At 49.2% G+C, this 17,515-nt stretch overlaps 1 protein-coding gene across 1 annotated transcript; it reads left to right on the top strand.

Moving 5' to 3' along the window:
* The first annotated feature begins 2,395 nt into the window (after positions 1–2,395).
* On the top strand, positions 2,396–10,579 carry TAS1R2 (taste 1 receptor member 2). The gene is made up of 4 exons (XM_078849374.1): positions 2,396–2,428; positions 5,880–6,092; positions 7,010–7,130; positions 8,534–10,579. The coding sequence occupies exons 1-4, from the start codon at positions 2,396–2,398 to the stop codon at positions 9,460–9,462; spliced, it is 1,296 nt and encodes a 431-aa protein (XP_078705500.1). The 3' UTR covers positions 9,463–10,579.
* The last annotated feature ends 6,936 nt before the right edge of the window (positions 10,580–17,515 follow it).

Below are 17,515 nucleotides of genomic sequence, written 5' to 3'. Positions count from 1 at the left end.
CATTCGAGAGCTATGGCTAGGAATACAGTGGGAGGGGATAAAAGGCTAGAGGCAACATCCCGGAGTGGCAGTGAAATACACTGGGCCACGAGAATTTAAATTGGTTAGTCTCTAAGGTGCCACAAGTACTCTTTCTTTTTGCGAATACAGACTAACACGGCTTGGACAGGATTGTATTCCTAACAGCCCAATAGCACCTTAGAATCATAGAATATCAGGGTTGGAAGGGACCTCAGGAGGTTATCTAGTTCAACCCCCTGCTCAAAGCAGGACCAATCCCCAATTAAATCATCCCAGCCAGGGCTTTGTCAAGCCTGACCTTAAAAACTTCTAAGGAAGGAGATTCTACCACCTCCCAAGGTAACGCATTCTAGTGTTTCACCACCCTCCTAGTGAAAAAGTTTTTCCTAATATCCAATCTAAACCTCCCCCACTGCAACTTGAGACCATTACTCCTTGTCCTGTCCTCTTCTGCCACTGAGAATAGTCTAGAACCATCCTCTTTGGAACCACCTCTCAGGTAATTGAAAGCAGCTATCAAATCCCCCCTCATTCTTCTCTTCTGCAGACTAAACAATCTCAAACAATCTTATTTCAATGTGACTAGCTTGGAACGTGAGGATGTGACTGGTTGCTTCCCAGCTTATGGCTGCCTCTGCTGCTTAGCCAAAGGCCTTAGCCTAAGAGCCAGGCCTCAGACTGTTACAGTAAGAAAAGGCTCTTACACCGGCAGACAGAGATTTTGATTCTTTCTTTTATACCTCTATAACTAGCCAAATGATAAGAATACACCTAAATTCTTAGAGTGTAGGCCTTTACAGACAGGCCTGAATATCTATATCCTAACAGATGGTTCCACTCTCCCTCCCCCACCTCCCCAATAAGTCATTTGATCTCTCTTCCTCACACACAGATAAACCAACATTTTCCCTGCTGGTGAAATCTCGCACAAGAGAGGGAGTGAGCGTGTGAGAACGAGCGAGCACATGCACACACATGTGCACAGATAGAGCAGCACAAATCTCAGGATCTGGCAGGGCCACAACAGATCCACATGCATTTAGAGCAGCAATCCCAAAACGAGAAGAGCGCCAAGGCCTGAGCATATTACTGACAAACCCCCTTCATTTCGTCCTGACTCTGCTACAGGCCTCAGGCAAGTGGCTTCACTGCTCTCTGACTCTGCATCTCCTGTCTGTACGAGAAGCGAGTGCAGTCCTTCACCATAGCAGGCTGCTGCAGAGGGTGACCCGGTGTCCCCATTTTATAGGGACAGTCCCGATATTCAGGGCTTTGGCTTAGACAGGTGCCTATTACCCCCACGCCCATCTCAATTTTTCAAACTAGCTCTCTGGTCACCCTACTGGTTCAAGGCGTTGTTAGTTCATGTTCCCAAAGTCCTTTTCACCCCTGCTCCACAAGGGTCAGCAAGCTGAACACTTCACCGACTTTCAAGTTCCCAGTTCTTTAGTCACATTATTTCCTACAGCTAATATGGTAACATGACCCCACAATCTTGATGGATGCCAGGGGCCTCTGGAGATAAAATCTCGAGTCTCTGCAGTTTGACCAAAGATCCAGGCTCTGCTGCTGTGAACAGTAACAGAATCATATCCTTTCTAACTTGGGCACAGAGGTGAATACACAGAACCGAAGGTTATAATAAATCTTGATCTGGGTACCAGACCACAGATCCAGGGCCCAATTCTGACACCCTCAACCACGTAGGGCTACTCATGGAGTAAAGTAGATCTCAGTGTGAATTGGGGCTGCACAATCAGGCCCTAAATTAGCATCTCCCACTGTTTTAGGACCAGACATTCAGATGCTGGCCTCCATTTTCGTGAATGCAGTTTAGGACACATAGATGCCTAAATTCTTGATTGCACTAACAAACTGGGCAGTTTATTATTACTTATCTGCGTTATGGTAGCATCTGGAGGGAGTAGGTACTGTATAAACTCGTACTAAAAGACAGTCCCTATCCTGAAGAGCTTACAGTCTAAATAGCCAAGACAAAGAGCACTAGGGGAAACTGAGGCAGTGATTTGCCCAAGATCAGAGGCAGAGCTGGGAATTGAACCTACGCTGCTGTCTCTTAGTCCAGTACCCTATTAGGCAGACTGTGCTGCCTCTCCAAACGGCAGGCACAACGTAGCACCCAACAAAAGGAAGGCCTGGTTATGTCTGCACTGAAAATGTAGGCTTTAAAATACAACTACCTGTGTGCCCTCATGTTGCTTTCTGCGAACAGCAACCTGCCTCTTATGGATGTTCCCAACATTTGGTCTACTCCCAGCCTTTGACCTCAAGAACAAATTTTATCAGCTCATGGTCCTGATTAACATGCGCACAAACCAAATCCAATGCAAATGTGAGCTACAAATACATTGCCATGGTGAAGGCACTGGTGATGTGCATGCAACGGGTAAAAAGGAAAGGGGGCCAGTGTAGGCTGAAGACTTTGATTTTATTATTATTGTCCTACCATAGTGCCTAGGGACTCCAGTCATGGCCCAGGACTACATCTGTGCACAGAACAAAAAAACTAAAGCAAGTCTGAAAAAAATTGCCTAAAAACAAGGGTGAAGCATTCTGCCTTCAAACCATGCGATTTTGTGTTTGCCTTAGTTTCACTTTTTCCTGTTCAGGGGGAAAGAGGGCAGGGTTTGGGTCTGTGTGGTACAGGTGTAAGTGGGGGGAATGGTTCTGCTCTTGTGCGGGACTTTCCTGGTTTATACACTACCCTGGTGAAATGGGCTAACAAAAGGATCTGAGTCCTCGCTCCCACTTCCTTTACCCAGAGACCTGCCTGACCACAAGGACCCTCCCCTCCCCTTCCACTCTCCTAGGTGTAACCCTTGTAACCCTGACAAGGCTAGGCCCAGGATTCCTGGAGGCTCGACTCCCAACCTTGTCATGGTCACTTAGGATAGGGGCTAGGGTGTCCCCCACTCCAGGGTGCTCTCTCTGCTCTGGACACTTTCCTAACCCACTGATCATTGCATATAGTTCAAAGCAAATACAATGTATTAAACAGCAACTAATTAAAAAAAAAAAAGGAAAAAAAAAGGAAAAGGTTAAAGGAAAACTCGTCACCCCGCTCTGTGGCATGGGGACATCATAACCAGCCATCTCTGGAACATAAGGGAAGTTCAGTCTGTCCCTCACATGTCCCAGGCCTTCTCAGGCCCTGGCTGCAAGAATGCTGCAGGTCGGACACTTGCTCAGACATATGCCTTCAGATTCCAGGTCAGGGTGGGCAAATTTTTGTCCTGAGGGCCACATCTGGGAGGGGAAATTGTATGCAGGGCTATGAATGTAGGGCTGGGGCTGGGGTAGGTTGGGGTGTGGGAGGGAGTGTGGGGTATGCAGAATGGGGCTCAGGGCAGGGGTTGGGGTGCGGCAGGGGGCTTAGGGAAGGGGGTTAGGGTGTGGGGTGCAGGAAGGGTTTGGGGTGCGGGCTCCAGCCCGGCGTCGCTTACCTGGAGCTGCTCCGGGGTTGCAGAGGGGCTAAGGCAGGTTCCCTGCCTGCCCTGGCCCTGCGTCATTCCCGGAAGTGGCCAGCATGTCCAGCAGTGGCTCCTGGGGGTGGGGTGGGGCAGGTGGCTCCGCTGCGCGCTGCCCTCACCTGCGGGTACCACCCCTGAAGCTTCCATTGGCTGTGGTTCCCCATTCTCGGCCAGTGGGGGCTGTGGGGGACGGTGCCTGCAGGCAAGGACAGCGCACGGAGCCCTCCCCCTCCCCCAGGGACATGGTGCCAGCTGCTTCCGGGAGTGGTGCAGGGCCAGGGCAGGCAGGGAGCCTGCCTTAGCCCCACTGCGCCACGGGGCTGGCAATCCTCCGGGCTGGAGTTTGCCCTCCCCTGTTCTAGGTGGCAGGGTCTTCTTCCCAGTGTCAGACACCAGCCACCCACCCAAGTCTGGCCTGCAAGATCATCTCCCTGCACTGGGTCCACTGCCCAGGGTCCCCCCTTGCTAGAGTGACCAGATAGCAATTGTGAAAAATCGGGGCAGGAGGTGGGGGGTAATAGGCGCCTACATAAGCCCTGAATATTGGGACTGTCCCTATAAAATCGGGACATCTGGTCACCCTACCCCTTGCTCTCCCTGGCTGCTCCAGCCCCACTCTGCTTCAGTGCTGCTGCTGCTCTGCCTCCTGCTCCCGGGGCTGCTTTTCTGGCCTCTCTGGCTCTGGTTGCTGCAGCTCTGCTCCCAGCACTGACCTGCTCCCTGGGCTACTTCCCTGGCTCTTGCTGCAGCTCTCCCTGGTTCAATCTGCTTATCTGGTTTTCTCTGGCTCTGGCTGGCGCGCGCTCCCCAGCTCAGCTCAGCCTCCTGCTCTCTCCTTAGCTTGGCCCTGGCCAGACAGTTCCAGCTCACACATGGAGGCCTCCTGACTCTCATTAGCCTGCCTGCTCTGTCAGTCAGGCTGACCTGGAGCGTTGGCCTCTCTCCATTGCCCCTGGGACTGCCAGTCTCAGGGTCCTGATTCCCCATCGACCCTGCCCCTTTCTTTTGGTACTGAGAGCTAGCCAACCAACCCCCTCCTGCCCACTAAATTTTAGTAATGGACCAACAGTCCCCTTACACAGGGGTCTGGAGTGAGGACTTCTACTGATTAGTTATATTACAACAGCACCCAGAAGTCACCTGGATCAGGAAACAGGTAGTTTGTCCTGCAAAACATTTCAAGATTTTTTTTGGGGAAAAATAATGGGATGAAACTACATTTCAACATTTTCATCCCCCTCATTTTTTCCCCAAAATGAAATTTTGTTAAAGTTGAAATGGTCGGGGGGGGGGGGGAATTGATTTAATCAAAATGATTTTTCTGAGAGAAAATTTTCGATTAAAACTTTCTGATTAGCTCTGCCCAGAACCCCAGCAGAGATCAGGGCTCATGGTGCTAGGCACTGTACAGACACTAGTGACAGAGTGTCCATGTCCTGAAGAGCCTGCACAAGCACAGGGAGGGGAAGTGACTTGCTCACATTAATCACAGGCAGGTCAGTGGCAGAGCCTGGAACAGACTCCAGCTCTCCTGACTCCCATTGCCATGTCCTATTCATTAGCCACACTGCTGTACTTGGGCTGGGGTTAATAATAAACTAGATAGGAAGGAACCTTTTCTGTGTCTTAGATATTGTCCATCCAGACTTAAAATTAAACAAAAATAAAATGTTTCCAATTCTCTCTTTTTTGTGTGCTAATTTCAAAGGAGATGCTTTTTATTTTTAAAAACAATAACATCCCCTTCATGGAGCAGGGTTAGGGCCTTGGAACCAGACAGTGATACTCCCTTTGGGTACAACTTTTGGTGTCTGTTTGTATAGCTCCTAGCACAATGGGGGCTCTTAGGCACTATGATAAGACAAATAACAACCCTGAAAAAGAGAGAGGGGGCACAGACCAGAACGAGGATGGCAGAATCCGCCACTCTCTCCCCTTACTCAACCAGCAGTCCCTTTGTGATCAATTGGATGCAAGATACTGCTCAGCATGAACATGGGTGGCAGGGTTTTTAGATCTCTTGCAAAGCCAACATAATTCCAGGGGAGCGAGCTGGCTTCTCTTCTGACTCATGCATCAGCCTGGTTGATCGAGTCCCAGTTGCAGAATCTTTGGGGATACGTGAGCCAGAAGAGCCCAGTTTCACTTTCTGATCCAAGGGTGAGTTTGCCATGCTGGTTCTTAGAAGAAAATTTCTGCTGACTGAGAGCATTTGACCTGGAATCACCAAGTAAAAAACCGACGGCTGCTCTTTAGGCAGCATCTCTTTTCAGAGCAGAACCAGACTTTCAGGAAGTGACACCAATCTGTAACTTCAATGCCTAGCAGTACGTGTGCATTGATCATCTCATCCTTCTCCATTTGCAGCTAGTGCCAGAGGTGAAGTGCGTGGACTTCTCTCTGCTTGAGAAGAGGATCAATTTCAGAGAGAAAGGCGACACTCCGAACAGCTTCGAGATCATCCAGTGGAAGTGGGACCAACCAAGCAACCCTTTTCAGAAAATCACCTCCTATAGCACGAAGAACCAGAAGCTGCTGTTCATCACCCAGAACATCTCCTGGCACACCCCAAACAACACGGCAAGTTCCCTCCATCCATTATCACACATGTGGGAACGTCATGGAACTACCTGAGCAAAACCCAAGGCAGTAGGGCTTAGTCAATAGAGTACAGAGCTAGACCTGGCTTCTATTCACCATTGGCATGCTGGGTGATCTCAGCCAAGTCACTGCCCCTCTTTGTGCCTCAGTTTCCCCATCTGTAAAACAGAGAGAATGATACTGACCTCCTTTGTCAAGTGCTTTGAACTCTTCGAATGTAAAGTGCTATATAGGAGCTAGGGATTATTGTGCCATAGTTACACACACAAATGGGACTCGAGCATATAAATCCTATCACTTGGGCAACAAAAAGACAGGCGACAAGAAAAGCGGTCAGAATGGGCTGCGTGTGCCAGACTTGTACATAAACAAACAAGGCTTGAAAGTCTCACCCTTTGCTTTAAAATTTTAAATTGCCTCCTGCCAGAAGAATGTTCCTTCAGCTGTTTGTCTGGTACAACAGCGACATCCGGTGGCTGGTTAGGTAATTCCCGGATGAGCGTTGCCTTTGTGGCTATGCCCATCCCTCTTCTCTATTTAAAGGTGATGCAGTAGCTAGATTGATCCCAGGAATGTTTTGCTTATGGCCATCCCAAGAACTCCATCCCTGGCTCTTTGCCATTGGAACATGGTAAACTTGCTGGTAAAGTTATTGCAGGTATGTATAACTGACGGCTGAATCCCAAGAGGGGCACAGTCTAAACACTGTTCCCTATTTAAAGGTAAAGCATATTGCCTGGTTGGCTTTATCCTAGCTGTGTATCCCCTTTCCTGTCTATGCTGTGGCTGAACTGGAATTGGATAGCAACTATTATGGAGCATTTACAAGTTCTTCTGGCTCACCTGGAAGTTACTATGAGATTGTCATTGTTTTCCTCCAATTCCCTTTTACCCAGGTCCCCATTTCAGTCTGTTCCCAGCAGTGCGAGCCTGGGCAGTGGAGAAAGCCCACAAGTGTTAGCAGCTGCTGTTTTGAGTGTATTGACTGTGAAGCAGGGACTTTCCTCAACCACAATGGTAAGGAAAATGCAGCGTACAAGCCTAAACGCACTTTGTTTTCATATCAGTCCAACAGTGCTTGTTCCCAGCAGAAGGTCTATAGTTAAGTTAATGGGCTCTAGATAGGGGTAGCTGAGTGAGACTCTCTGGTCTGTGCTATGCAGGAGGTCAGACTAGATTATCTAATGGTCCCATCTGGTCCTAGAATCTATGAAAGGAATGAATCTCTTACCCGAAGAGTTGGTTTCAGGTCCTGGCCTTGCCACATTTCCGATGTGACCTTGGGCAAGTCACTTAGTCCTCTCTGGGCATCAGTCCCATATCTATAATATGGGGGTAATAAATCCTTCCTTTGTCTTCTTCATGGGGATTGTAAACTCTTTTGGGCAAGCACTGCCTCTCGCTACGTGTTTTTACACCAGCTGGCACAATGGAGCCCCAGTCTTGGCTGTGATCTCCACTATTGTAATAATAATCCCCTCAAGGCCACGCTTTCTCTCACTGATTCAGATTCTCTGTGTGTGGTATAGGGAGCGGGAGCTGGCATGGCGGTAGAGGTGTAGTTAGAAAAGGGGATGAAGAGTCAGAAGACCTGACTTCCATTGTCACTTCTAACGGTGATTCACCATTTGACTGTAGGCAAGTTACATGGCCTCACTGTGGCTCAGTTCCCACATCTGTAAAATGGATTTCATACCGCCCTACCTTATCGGGGAGCTAGGAAGCTTAAATTAATGTTTGCAATGTTTTGTGAGATCCTCAAATAGAAGACCTTAGGTGTTATTTATATCTTAAATTTGCATAGCACCGTCTATCCTGAAGGATTCCAAGAAGCTTGACAAACTATGTACTCTGAGGAAATTTGGCCACCGTTGAAGTGCAGTCACCTCGAGGGTAACAGTGCACAACAAAACTACTCCAGCAGGAAAGGAAAAGGAACACTGGCTCCAACTTCAAGTTTAGGGGGAATTTGGGGATGTAGAATGCAACTACCCAGATTAGAATTTAGCCAAGACACTAGGGTTAAAATCCCTGCACTTGCAAAGAAAAACAAACCCACAGGATCACTAAGGACGGTAAGTGGCTTTACCTCTCCTTTGAATCACTTCGCCTCCAACAGCAAAGTGTACCCCTAAGACCAAGCTTACGGCACTGGTTCACATATTAATCAGAAAGAAGAGTTTTCGCTACTATACAATCACCACTACTTTGGGTTTCCCATGAGGTCTCCCAATCCAGAACTGACCAGGTCTGACCCTGCTTAGCTAGTGAGAGCTGACAAGACAGTAGCCTGAGCCAGTATGGGTGCAAAACCTTTACCATCGCTCCCATCAGTTCTGCTCTTATTAGACACATTGACTATTTACAGACAAGACAGCCCTTACTAGGGTCTTTCAGAAACACCATATTTTGTTTTGCAGACCTGTACAACTGCCAGCCTTGTCCAGCTGACCAGTGGTCCAGTGCCAGAAGTCAAGAGTGCTACCCAAGGCTTGTGAAATACCTGCAATGGCAAGAAGGCACTACAGTGGTGTTGCTGCTATTCTCGGTGCTGGGCCTCATAGCCACTATAGTCATATCTGTCACCTTTGCCATTCATTCGCACACCCCCGTGGTGAAGTCCGCAGGAGGCAGGATGTGCTTCCTCATGCTGGCATCTCTGATCATCAGTTTCGTCAACGTCCCCATGTATGTAGGGATCCCGACAGAGTTCACGTGCGTGTGCCGGCAAACAGCGTTCAGCCTCTGCTTCACCGTGTGCATCTCCTGCCTCACCGTCAGGTCTTTCCAGATCGTCAGCATTTTCAAGATGGCTGCCCGGCTGCCCAAAGCCTACAGCTACTGGATGAAGTACAATGGCCAGTACATTTTTATAACCGTAATTATAACTCTGAAAGTCACCATCACTGTGACCAACTTTATCATCCACCCTCCTGCTCCAGTTCTGTTAGCTCAGGAGGACGACCCCCCTACAGTAGCACTGCAATGCAACAAGAGCTACAAGTTGGCCTTGCTGATGAACAGCAGCCTAGATATGTTTCTCTCTATTCTGTGCTTCTGTTTTTTCTACATGGGCAAGGAGCTTCCCAAGAACTACAACGAAGCCAAGTACATCACGCTGTGTATGACCTGCTATTCCGTTTCCAGGATTGCCATTTTCCTGGTCGTGTCTAGGTACAGAGGGGTGCTGGTGATCCTCTGTGATACTATGTGCACGGTAATCAATTTGCTTGGGATCTCCATGCGTTACTTTGGCCCCAAGTGTTATCTGATATTTTTCCATCCAGAACGCAACACAGTTGCTTACGTCCAAACTGCCATCCAGAGCTACACCATGAGACAGGACTAACCAGGTACCTCGTCTTTGTATGGAGACAGTCCCCATAGCGAAAGAAGCCCCAATTCCAACGTGTTTGTGTTGGAGGCGAGTCTTTATCGCCTCAAGAAGTGCATCAATGCTTTGTAGATTGTACAACTGTATGAATCTTGCAAATTTCCCTCCTACCCCCTCAAACAAGGCAACATGTACAACAACTAGGGTGGGCTGGAAAACAAGAGTCCTATTTCACGAAACAACTCAAGGTTTTGACATTTGTTTTTGTTCTGCATCAGAACAAGAACTAAATCGGTCAAAGTCTTCTGCAAAAAGAGAGCAAGCGACTCACTCCAGACAAGCCAACAGCCCAGTGGTGAGGACACTCACTTGGAATCTGGGTTCAAGGTGCGAGTCCCTGCTCTGAATCAGAGCCTCATTCCCATATCCCAGCTGAATGCCCTCATCACCAGGCTATGATGTCAAGTCTCCCAGTCTCGCCTGTTGTAGCTGTTCCATTTTGTATAAATAATTAAATATTCATTGGGCCAGATACAAAGAGACTGACACTATAGCCAGGTCATGATGCCTCCCTTCGTTCCTGCCCCGCTTCCTGGAATGTAGGACCTAAATTCCATCCTGGACCAGAGAAACCTTCCCAATGAAACTTTCATCCAAAGCAATACATTTCCACAAAGAGTTTTGCTTTGGATGAAGTGGCCCTTCCCAACAATAAAGTTGTCATGAAGTTCACCCTAGGACAAGACATTAAGGCCCAGCATTTCCAGAAGTGGCTAGAAATTCTGGATGCCCTAATTAGAGGCCTGTGGGTGGTCAGCATCCCTAAAATAAACCGGGCCCCCAAAGGGTGCTGAACTGAGCACTGAAACTCAGTAGCCATTACTGAAAATTTTGCCTTAAACAACCAAAGCTGGATAGCCGTGTCCATATTTTGAGTTAGTTTCTTCTAGTTGATAAGGCCCAAGTGCATTGCTATGTGACCCTATGCAATTAGACAGGATACTATTAGCTTGGAGCTGCCATAAAAATCTTTTGAAAGCAGCCTGGCAAAGCATAGGACTAGCAGCTAATTCAAACCAACAAACATGGCTGGAGCTTACTGGACATCCTTATTCCAGGTGCACACATCTGATGCTGTTACATTTTTCTGTTTGTTCCTCTACTATAATAAAGATTTTAAAAACTGACTTAATTTGTTCTGATAATGTTGCGATTTCGCTGAGGGGCTAACGTCCCAGATTTAGGGTTATGATGGCATTTAAAACTCCTATCTGAGATTGGAGTGCCATTGTGTTAGGTGCTGTACAGTCATAGTAAGTGACAATCCCCTCTCCAACAATCTAAATAGGCAAGACAAGTAGTTGGTGAAACTGAGGCACTGAGAGGGAAAGTGACTTGCCTAAAGTCACTCAGCAGGCCAGTGGCCCAGATCTCCTAATTCGCAGCCTGATGTTCTACCCACTAAACCACACTGCCTCTCCTCATACAACCCTGCAATCTCGGGCTCCAAGAGAGACTAGCGCAGATCGCAAACAACCCGGATTCTGGACCGCATGATGCCCCTGTGCTCTCCGAGCTCGCAGACTGACAGGAGTTGGAGCTGCTGGGTCTTAGCACCTCTCAGGACAGCCCCTGGGGAAAGAATACGCTTTCCAGCCCAGTTCCCAGACCAAAGTGGTTCGGATCAGCATCCCAAAACTAATCCAAATGGCATCTCTGAACCTTGTTAATTCAGGCCATCAGCTCGTTTAAATCTCATTTAGAGATCTGACTAGCACCCCCCCTGCTCAGAAGCCAGGGAACTCGGAGCACTCAGTTACTGCCTTTGACTCATGCCTTTTATGACTTAAGGCCAGAATGTCAAGTGGATTTTTAGCCTTAACTCTGAATGTCATGGCTTTTGTGACTTTCAATCAGGGCCTTAATGCTATTTAAACAGTTCTCTTTTTGAAGTGGCTAAATGCTCCTGCCTGTGTTTGGGGAAGGTGGGGCGATGAGGAGGAGGATCGCAAGGGAGGAGGGATAGGAATTTCCAATGTTCTGATCAGACAATTGAGATGTTCTCCTGCCTGCTCAGATGCTTCTAACATTCTGCCCAAGCTGGGGGAACAGAAATTCTTATATCCCAGGGGAGGGGAGGGTGGAAGGGAATGGACAGCAGGGGCTATCGGTGCTGCTTTACATAATCCCAATATACAGCACACACACAATGAAGAGGGAACAGGTTAAGGGCACCTCCTTAGCTCAGGTTCAGTGCCACACCTGTATGAAGCAACAACAGCCACCAGCCCTGCACCAACCTCGGTACTTACACATGTCCCTGCTCCCCTCTCCATCACCCTTGCACCCTTAATTGCTCATCCTCACTCCTGCATGTCTAAGACCTGCTGCCGCCTGGTGATTTTAGGAAGGGGCATTCAGCCCGGCTCTCCCACTCTCCAGAAAAATGGCAAGTGGCAGATTTTTCCATACGATAACGTATAGATCCATCTGCTTTCGGTTAGCAGCTCTGACTGAGGCTAATTGGCAGATCAAACCATGTGATGTACCATGTTAGGTACGTAGTTATAAGAGCCCAGATTGAGTCTGACGCTTCTTGGATGGATCCCAAAGTCATTCCTCCCCCCGCAACTCCCCCAACCACAGATTGCTCATGGTGCTAATGCAACCCAGATTGAATGCACAGAAGCTGCAGGGGTATTAACAAGTGTCAAAACGCTTTGAACTGTTCCCGGCAAAGGGCCACGCTACATTCTTCACACTGAATGGACCTTCGTGTTAGGTTCCGAGACAAGCAAGTGAAATTTAAGATCTAAAGTAAAGCAAATGAGAAAGCAGGGGTAGTGCACACCCAATAAGATGGGGGCAATAAATGGGAGAGATGGAAAAAACAGAGCAAATTCCACTGTAGAAGACATGAACTTAGAGATCATTTAATTTTTCTGAAGGAATGGTGTTTTTCTGGCTTTCAGAACAGTATTGCCTACACTGAGCAGGCAAAAGGCATGAGTCAGGCAACAACAATCATGAGATTGGCTTACAAATCATGAGATCATCAATCATCATAAATCTTGGGGTCACTGAATTGCTCTCTGGTTATTGTGCCACTAGGGGTCACGTTTTCAAGCTTTTCTCCACAGCCACAAGGGCTAGATTGTGGTGAATTCTCCATCATGGGCAATTTTTAGTTTAAAATTGGATGGTTTTCTAGAAGATATACTGTAGCTCGAACAGGAATTACTGTGGGCAAGTTCTATGACTTGTGCTATACAGCAGGTCAGATCAAATGATCACAATGGTGTCTTCTGACCTTGGAATTTATTAATCTAAATGTACTTTAAACGGTGGAGATTCTCACATAATCACATGACTCCAGGAGCTTCAGCACCAAGAAAAATGCCAAATACCATGAGACTCGCAGTAAAATAATGAGTACTGGCAACACGAAAATGCATAGATACCTCTAGTGGAGCAGATATCCAGCTCAAGTCTCAATGCAGTAATTATACAGATATACACACAAATATTGACTGGTTATACTGTCAATACCAGTGAAATATTGTCCAAGGGGCAGGATAGCCCCTGAGACTGTGGCATATGAAGTGCCTGCGAACATAGTAGACAAACCCCCATTATCTCATTGCCTTGGAATAGCTAAAGCTCTAGGTAAATCAAATAAATGCACCTCAGAATCAGCAACAGGAATGCAGTTCAGAAAATCAGGGTTGAGCTAACTGGGGTTTCGCCGTATTACATGGAGGGGGATCATCAAACTGGGGTCTCTCTGCATTGTATAGTCATGGGGAGTGGGATCAGCTAATCGGGATCTCTGCACTGCACTGTGTGTGTGCGTGTGCGTTCAAGAGGTGGGCATGGGAGGTTCAGTTAATTGGGGGGCTCTGCATTGCACTCCTGTGTTGATACAGGGAAGGGGAGATTTAGCTAATTGGAATGCCTCAGGGAATAGTTTACCCAGAGGTAGCATTTTATGTACGTATGTACAAACTGTGATCAATGCTGGAGACTGCTGGGATTCTCCTTATGATTTCTGGGACATCCTGCTCTCCCAAACTACCTGTTGGGATTCTTGGGGCTTTTCCTCGTGGCAGAAGGAGTCTGCAAGGGAGAAGAAGCAGGCTCTCACCCCACAAGAGCAATCTTTATCCAAAGCCCAAGCACTGAACAGAGCAGTCTGCGTGGCTTGTCCTACACCACAGGAACAGTCACAGGGAGGAAGATACTGTACCCTTTCCCACCTTGCAACAACTGGGCCTGCTTCCACAAGGCAGCAGGAAGCAGCCAGGCTACAGCACCAACAAGTTTGTTTTCCCTTTACCTGGGTGGGTGAAAGTGGATTGTGTAGCAGGCTCCATTTGGAGGTGCCTGGCCTAACTGCTGCACTTAAGGCAGCCCCGTGACATGTGTGTGCTGCAGACGGTGGCTGCACTGGCTGCCTCACTAAAGCAGGGACTTGTGTGTAGAGGCTGCTGCAGCAGAAGACAGAGTCTGTAACCCTGAAGTCTAGGCATCGCATTTGGTTCTGGGCATGTGTCCCCACCTCTCAGGCTCTAGCAGAGGTGATGTGTAACTGTTGATGATAGTAGGGAAGGCACAATTTAAAGGGGGGGGCATACGACCACCCCATGCGTCACCTCTGGCCCCTTTCTCGCCCCCCACTCTCCTGCCGCACCTGCCAAGGGTTGGCTGTCCTTAAGAATGAGATTTACAGCCCCAAAGAGTGAGATTCAAGGCCAAAGAATGACACTTCCCAGGTGGAGTGTTAGGTCATTGTTTAAAAAAGGGACTCATCTTTGATCCTTGGTAATATCCAATAGTCCAGGTTTTTAATCCAACCAGTATAATCAGATTTTCACAAGCATGGATGTTAATAATATGCTACAAATAGTGAGTGGATTTTTTTTATGGGATATAAGGATTGCAAGTTTGTGTCTGTATAAATTTGTATAGGTAACATACTGTATTTTAATAATCCTGTTGCCTTAGATAAAGGGCCTCATATTTAACCCTCATTGGAACACACTGAAAACTGTACAAGAAACAGAAAATCTTGGACCCAATACAAATTAATTCATAAAAACAATCCAAACTTTGCACACAAAGTTTCTGACAAAGTACTAGGAATAAATTACTGTACTACCAAAAAAAAAAAAGAAAAGGTCAGCAAACAAATTACTGCTGGAAAACCCAAGTGCCCTGAAAGGGTTAATAAATAATAATAATTAATAATAAATTAACAACAGTAATCATAATTATTAAACACATTGGACTTACTTTATCAGTGAGGGGATTTGCCATGGGTACAAAAGGAATTTGTGACTCTAAAGCCATTGCTCTGCTATTTGTGCGTGTACTTCACTCCCCAGATGACGCGTTGTATCCTTTTCTCCTTGATGACCACAGGACAGCCCCGGGCAACACAGCGTACATTTTAAAATAAGAAGCCTTGCCTTGACAATGAAGGGCCAGGAATTTGTCCCGTGGGGTTTAAATTTTGAACTGTATTTTGCAGAACCAGCAAACTTTCGATCAAGTCCTGCTTGTTTTTTGGGCAAACTCATATTTTTTTGACGGTCAGGTGTTCACACCCACCAAAAAAACCCCGCGTGTAGCCTCCTCTCTCCCGTCTACAGACTGCAGACCGGTCCTCTCCCTGATGGCCACATGCTTGCAATGTGGCTTTCCAAGCTCTAAGGCCCAAGCTTGGGGCCCAGGATGTATGGCTGTCTCTTGCAGTGCCTGAGTAAAAATAGTTTCAATCTTTATATATTTTCTCAAAATGAGTGAGATAAGCTTAGAAAGGTGTGCGAGAGTGAGCTAGCGTGCTACTGAGTGAGTCTCACACCCAATGAGTGAGGCTTGACGTGTCTCCAAACTGGTACCACCTTGCCCCCCACGTCCCTCAGAGCTGCTTCCCCACTTCTCCCACCGCTTCCCTGCATGGGCGGTGCATGAACCCCACTGTGGGGAGGCCAGCCCCCGGGCCCTCCCCTTCCACCCCAGGCCCCGGCCCTACTGTGCCCCCTCGCCCACCGGAGACCCGAGACCTCCTCCCCAGTGGCCGGAGGAGCACAGGCCCCCGAGCCCAGGGCCGCCAGCCAGCCCAGCCTAGCCCCGCCAGCCAGCCTGAGCACCAGTCCGCCCGCCCCCGCCGCCCCAACCCCTGGCTGGCCAGACCCCCAGGCTGGCCCAACTCCTGGACCGAGCACTGGTCCGACTGCCGAGTTGGCCTGAGCCGCCCCAGGCCACTGGCCGGCCCGAGCACTGGCCTGAGCCACCCCGGGCCTGGCCGCCGGCTGCCCCACGCTGGGCTGCTGGCCAACTCGAGCCACCAGCCTGCCCAAGCTCCAAGCTGCCAGCCTGAGCTGAGCCCCGCCCACCTTAGGGTAGAGGGGGCATGAGGGCGGGGCCTCGGGGTGGAGCATGGGCGGAGCCACGGCCAGCATTACGGGAGGCTTAGCCTTCCCTGGCCTGTTATGCCCGTTGCCCATGCCTCCCTGCTGTGGGCCGGAGCTGGTTCCGGACACCTGCTGTCGAGCATCGGTACCCGTGGCTGGGCCAGGACCCATCGGGCTTCTCCGCGACCCCTCTGCCGGACCTGGGCCACCAGCTCAGTCTCTCTTCCCTGCTCCTGGCACCTCCTAGCAGGGCTCAGCGGGAGCGCAACGTGCTGGTGCCTTTCCCAGAAATCGGGGGGGGGGGGCATGTGACCCCACATGTCCCCTCTGGGCTCTAGCTATTTCTGCCATTAAGCCAGCTGCAAGGCAAGTAACAGATCTTTTCATGCTGCCGCTGGGTGTTCCCTGTCAACATCTGAATTCCCTTAGACGAGTCCTGAGCATCGTTTCCTAGTCGAACAAGTCAGTCTGTGTTTTAAAGGAAATGATTAGCTGCCTACAATGTTATTAGCCCCCTAGAGGGACTGTTGTCTTTAGCTTGGGCCCAAACCAACCCCCCACATATGAATCCCCCTGAGCTCTGCAGCCCTGCCTTTGCTTGCTCAGAAGTCTCCTGGAGATCCACGTCATCCAGGAAACCTCTCAGACCACGTGCAGCTGCACTAGTTCTGTAAGCTCTTGCACTGCATTGCATTCACCCCGGCCTTTGGGCTATAAGTCCTCGGGGGCAGGGACTCTGCTGTTCTCTGGGCATATTTACGCTCTGCCGGGCACCAGATACATGTTTCTTGGATATTAGTAACTACATGCTTTGTGCAGATCCATCCTGGACCATCGGTAACGACCCAACATGTGACCCACTAGAGGTGAGGTGAGAAATTTGCTCCCTTCCTCCTACAGGGGCAGTGGGATCTGCTCTTTGGGACAACCTTATTCTATGGCACCCATCGTTGTCACAGCATCACCAAAGGTTGCTCTCCCCGTGCCAGAAAGGAAGAGTTATCCTCCTTTGCACCCACCCTCCCTACCCCCCAGGTCATTCTGGGACCAGTTTATTCCCACTGCAAGCATATATTCTTGACGTGCCTGCTCCAGCATGTCCCCACGACGGGAGTGTCATTGAGCATGGCGAAAACACACCAAACTGTGCCCCTGCAACTGTATACGTTGGCGGAGTGGTAGCCGGCGATGACCCCCACCCAGAGCCAGAGTACCCCAGTGTCCGGGTCAGCAGCAGAGGCTGAAGTGGAGCCGCCAGGCAGGGGACCAGGAGAAGGGGCTGGTCCTGAGAGGCAGCACCTCTCAGGTCAGCTGGAGGCGGCTGGGAAGTTCGCGGCTATTCCCACTCTGAGCTGCTGCACCCCACGATCTGTGGCTGCTGGGCCTAGGGTGACCAGATGTCCCAATTTTGGGGTCTTTTTCTTATATAGGCTCCTATTACCCCTAACCCCCTCTCCCGATTTTTCACATTTGCTATCTGGTCACCCTAGTCGGGCCCCCTGGAGTACCAGCCCCGGGGCCCCTCCAGGGACCTGGGCTCAGCGATGCTGCTGTTTCCACCTGGACAATGCTTTGATTGGGACCATCATAGGTAACGGTCAGGCTCGGCCCATGCGCCTACCTCTGCCCTGCACTGGTGCTCCCCAAGCCCT

The sequence above is a fragment of the Lepidochelys kempii genome, chromosome 18 (genome assembly GCF_965140285.1).
Source record: "Lepidochelys kempii isolate rLepKem1 chromosome 18, rLepKem1.hap1, whole genome shotgun sequence".
NCBI lineage: Eukaryota > Metazoa > Chordata > Testudines > Cheloniidae > Lepidochelys > Lepidochelys kempii.
This window is presented reverse-complemented; position numbering and strand designations above follow the sequence as displayed.

Coding starts and splice junctions, on each gene's coding strand:
- TAS1R2 (XM_078849374.1), top strand. CDS start 2,396: ATGGTGAAGGCACTGGTGATGTGCATGCAACGG. Junction 6,093..7,009: donor GGCACACCCCAAACAACACG/GCAAGTTCCCTC, acceptor CCTTTTACCCAG/GTCCCCATTTCAGTCTGTTC. Junction 7,131..8,533: donor GACTTTCCTCAACCACAATG/GTAAGGAAAATG, acceptor TTTGTTTTGCAG/ACCTGTACAACTGCCAGCCT.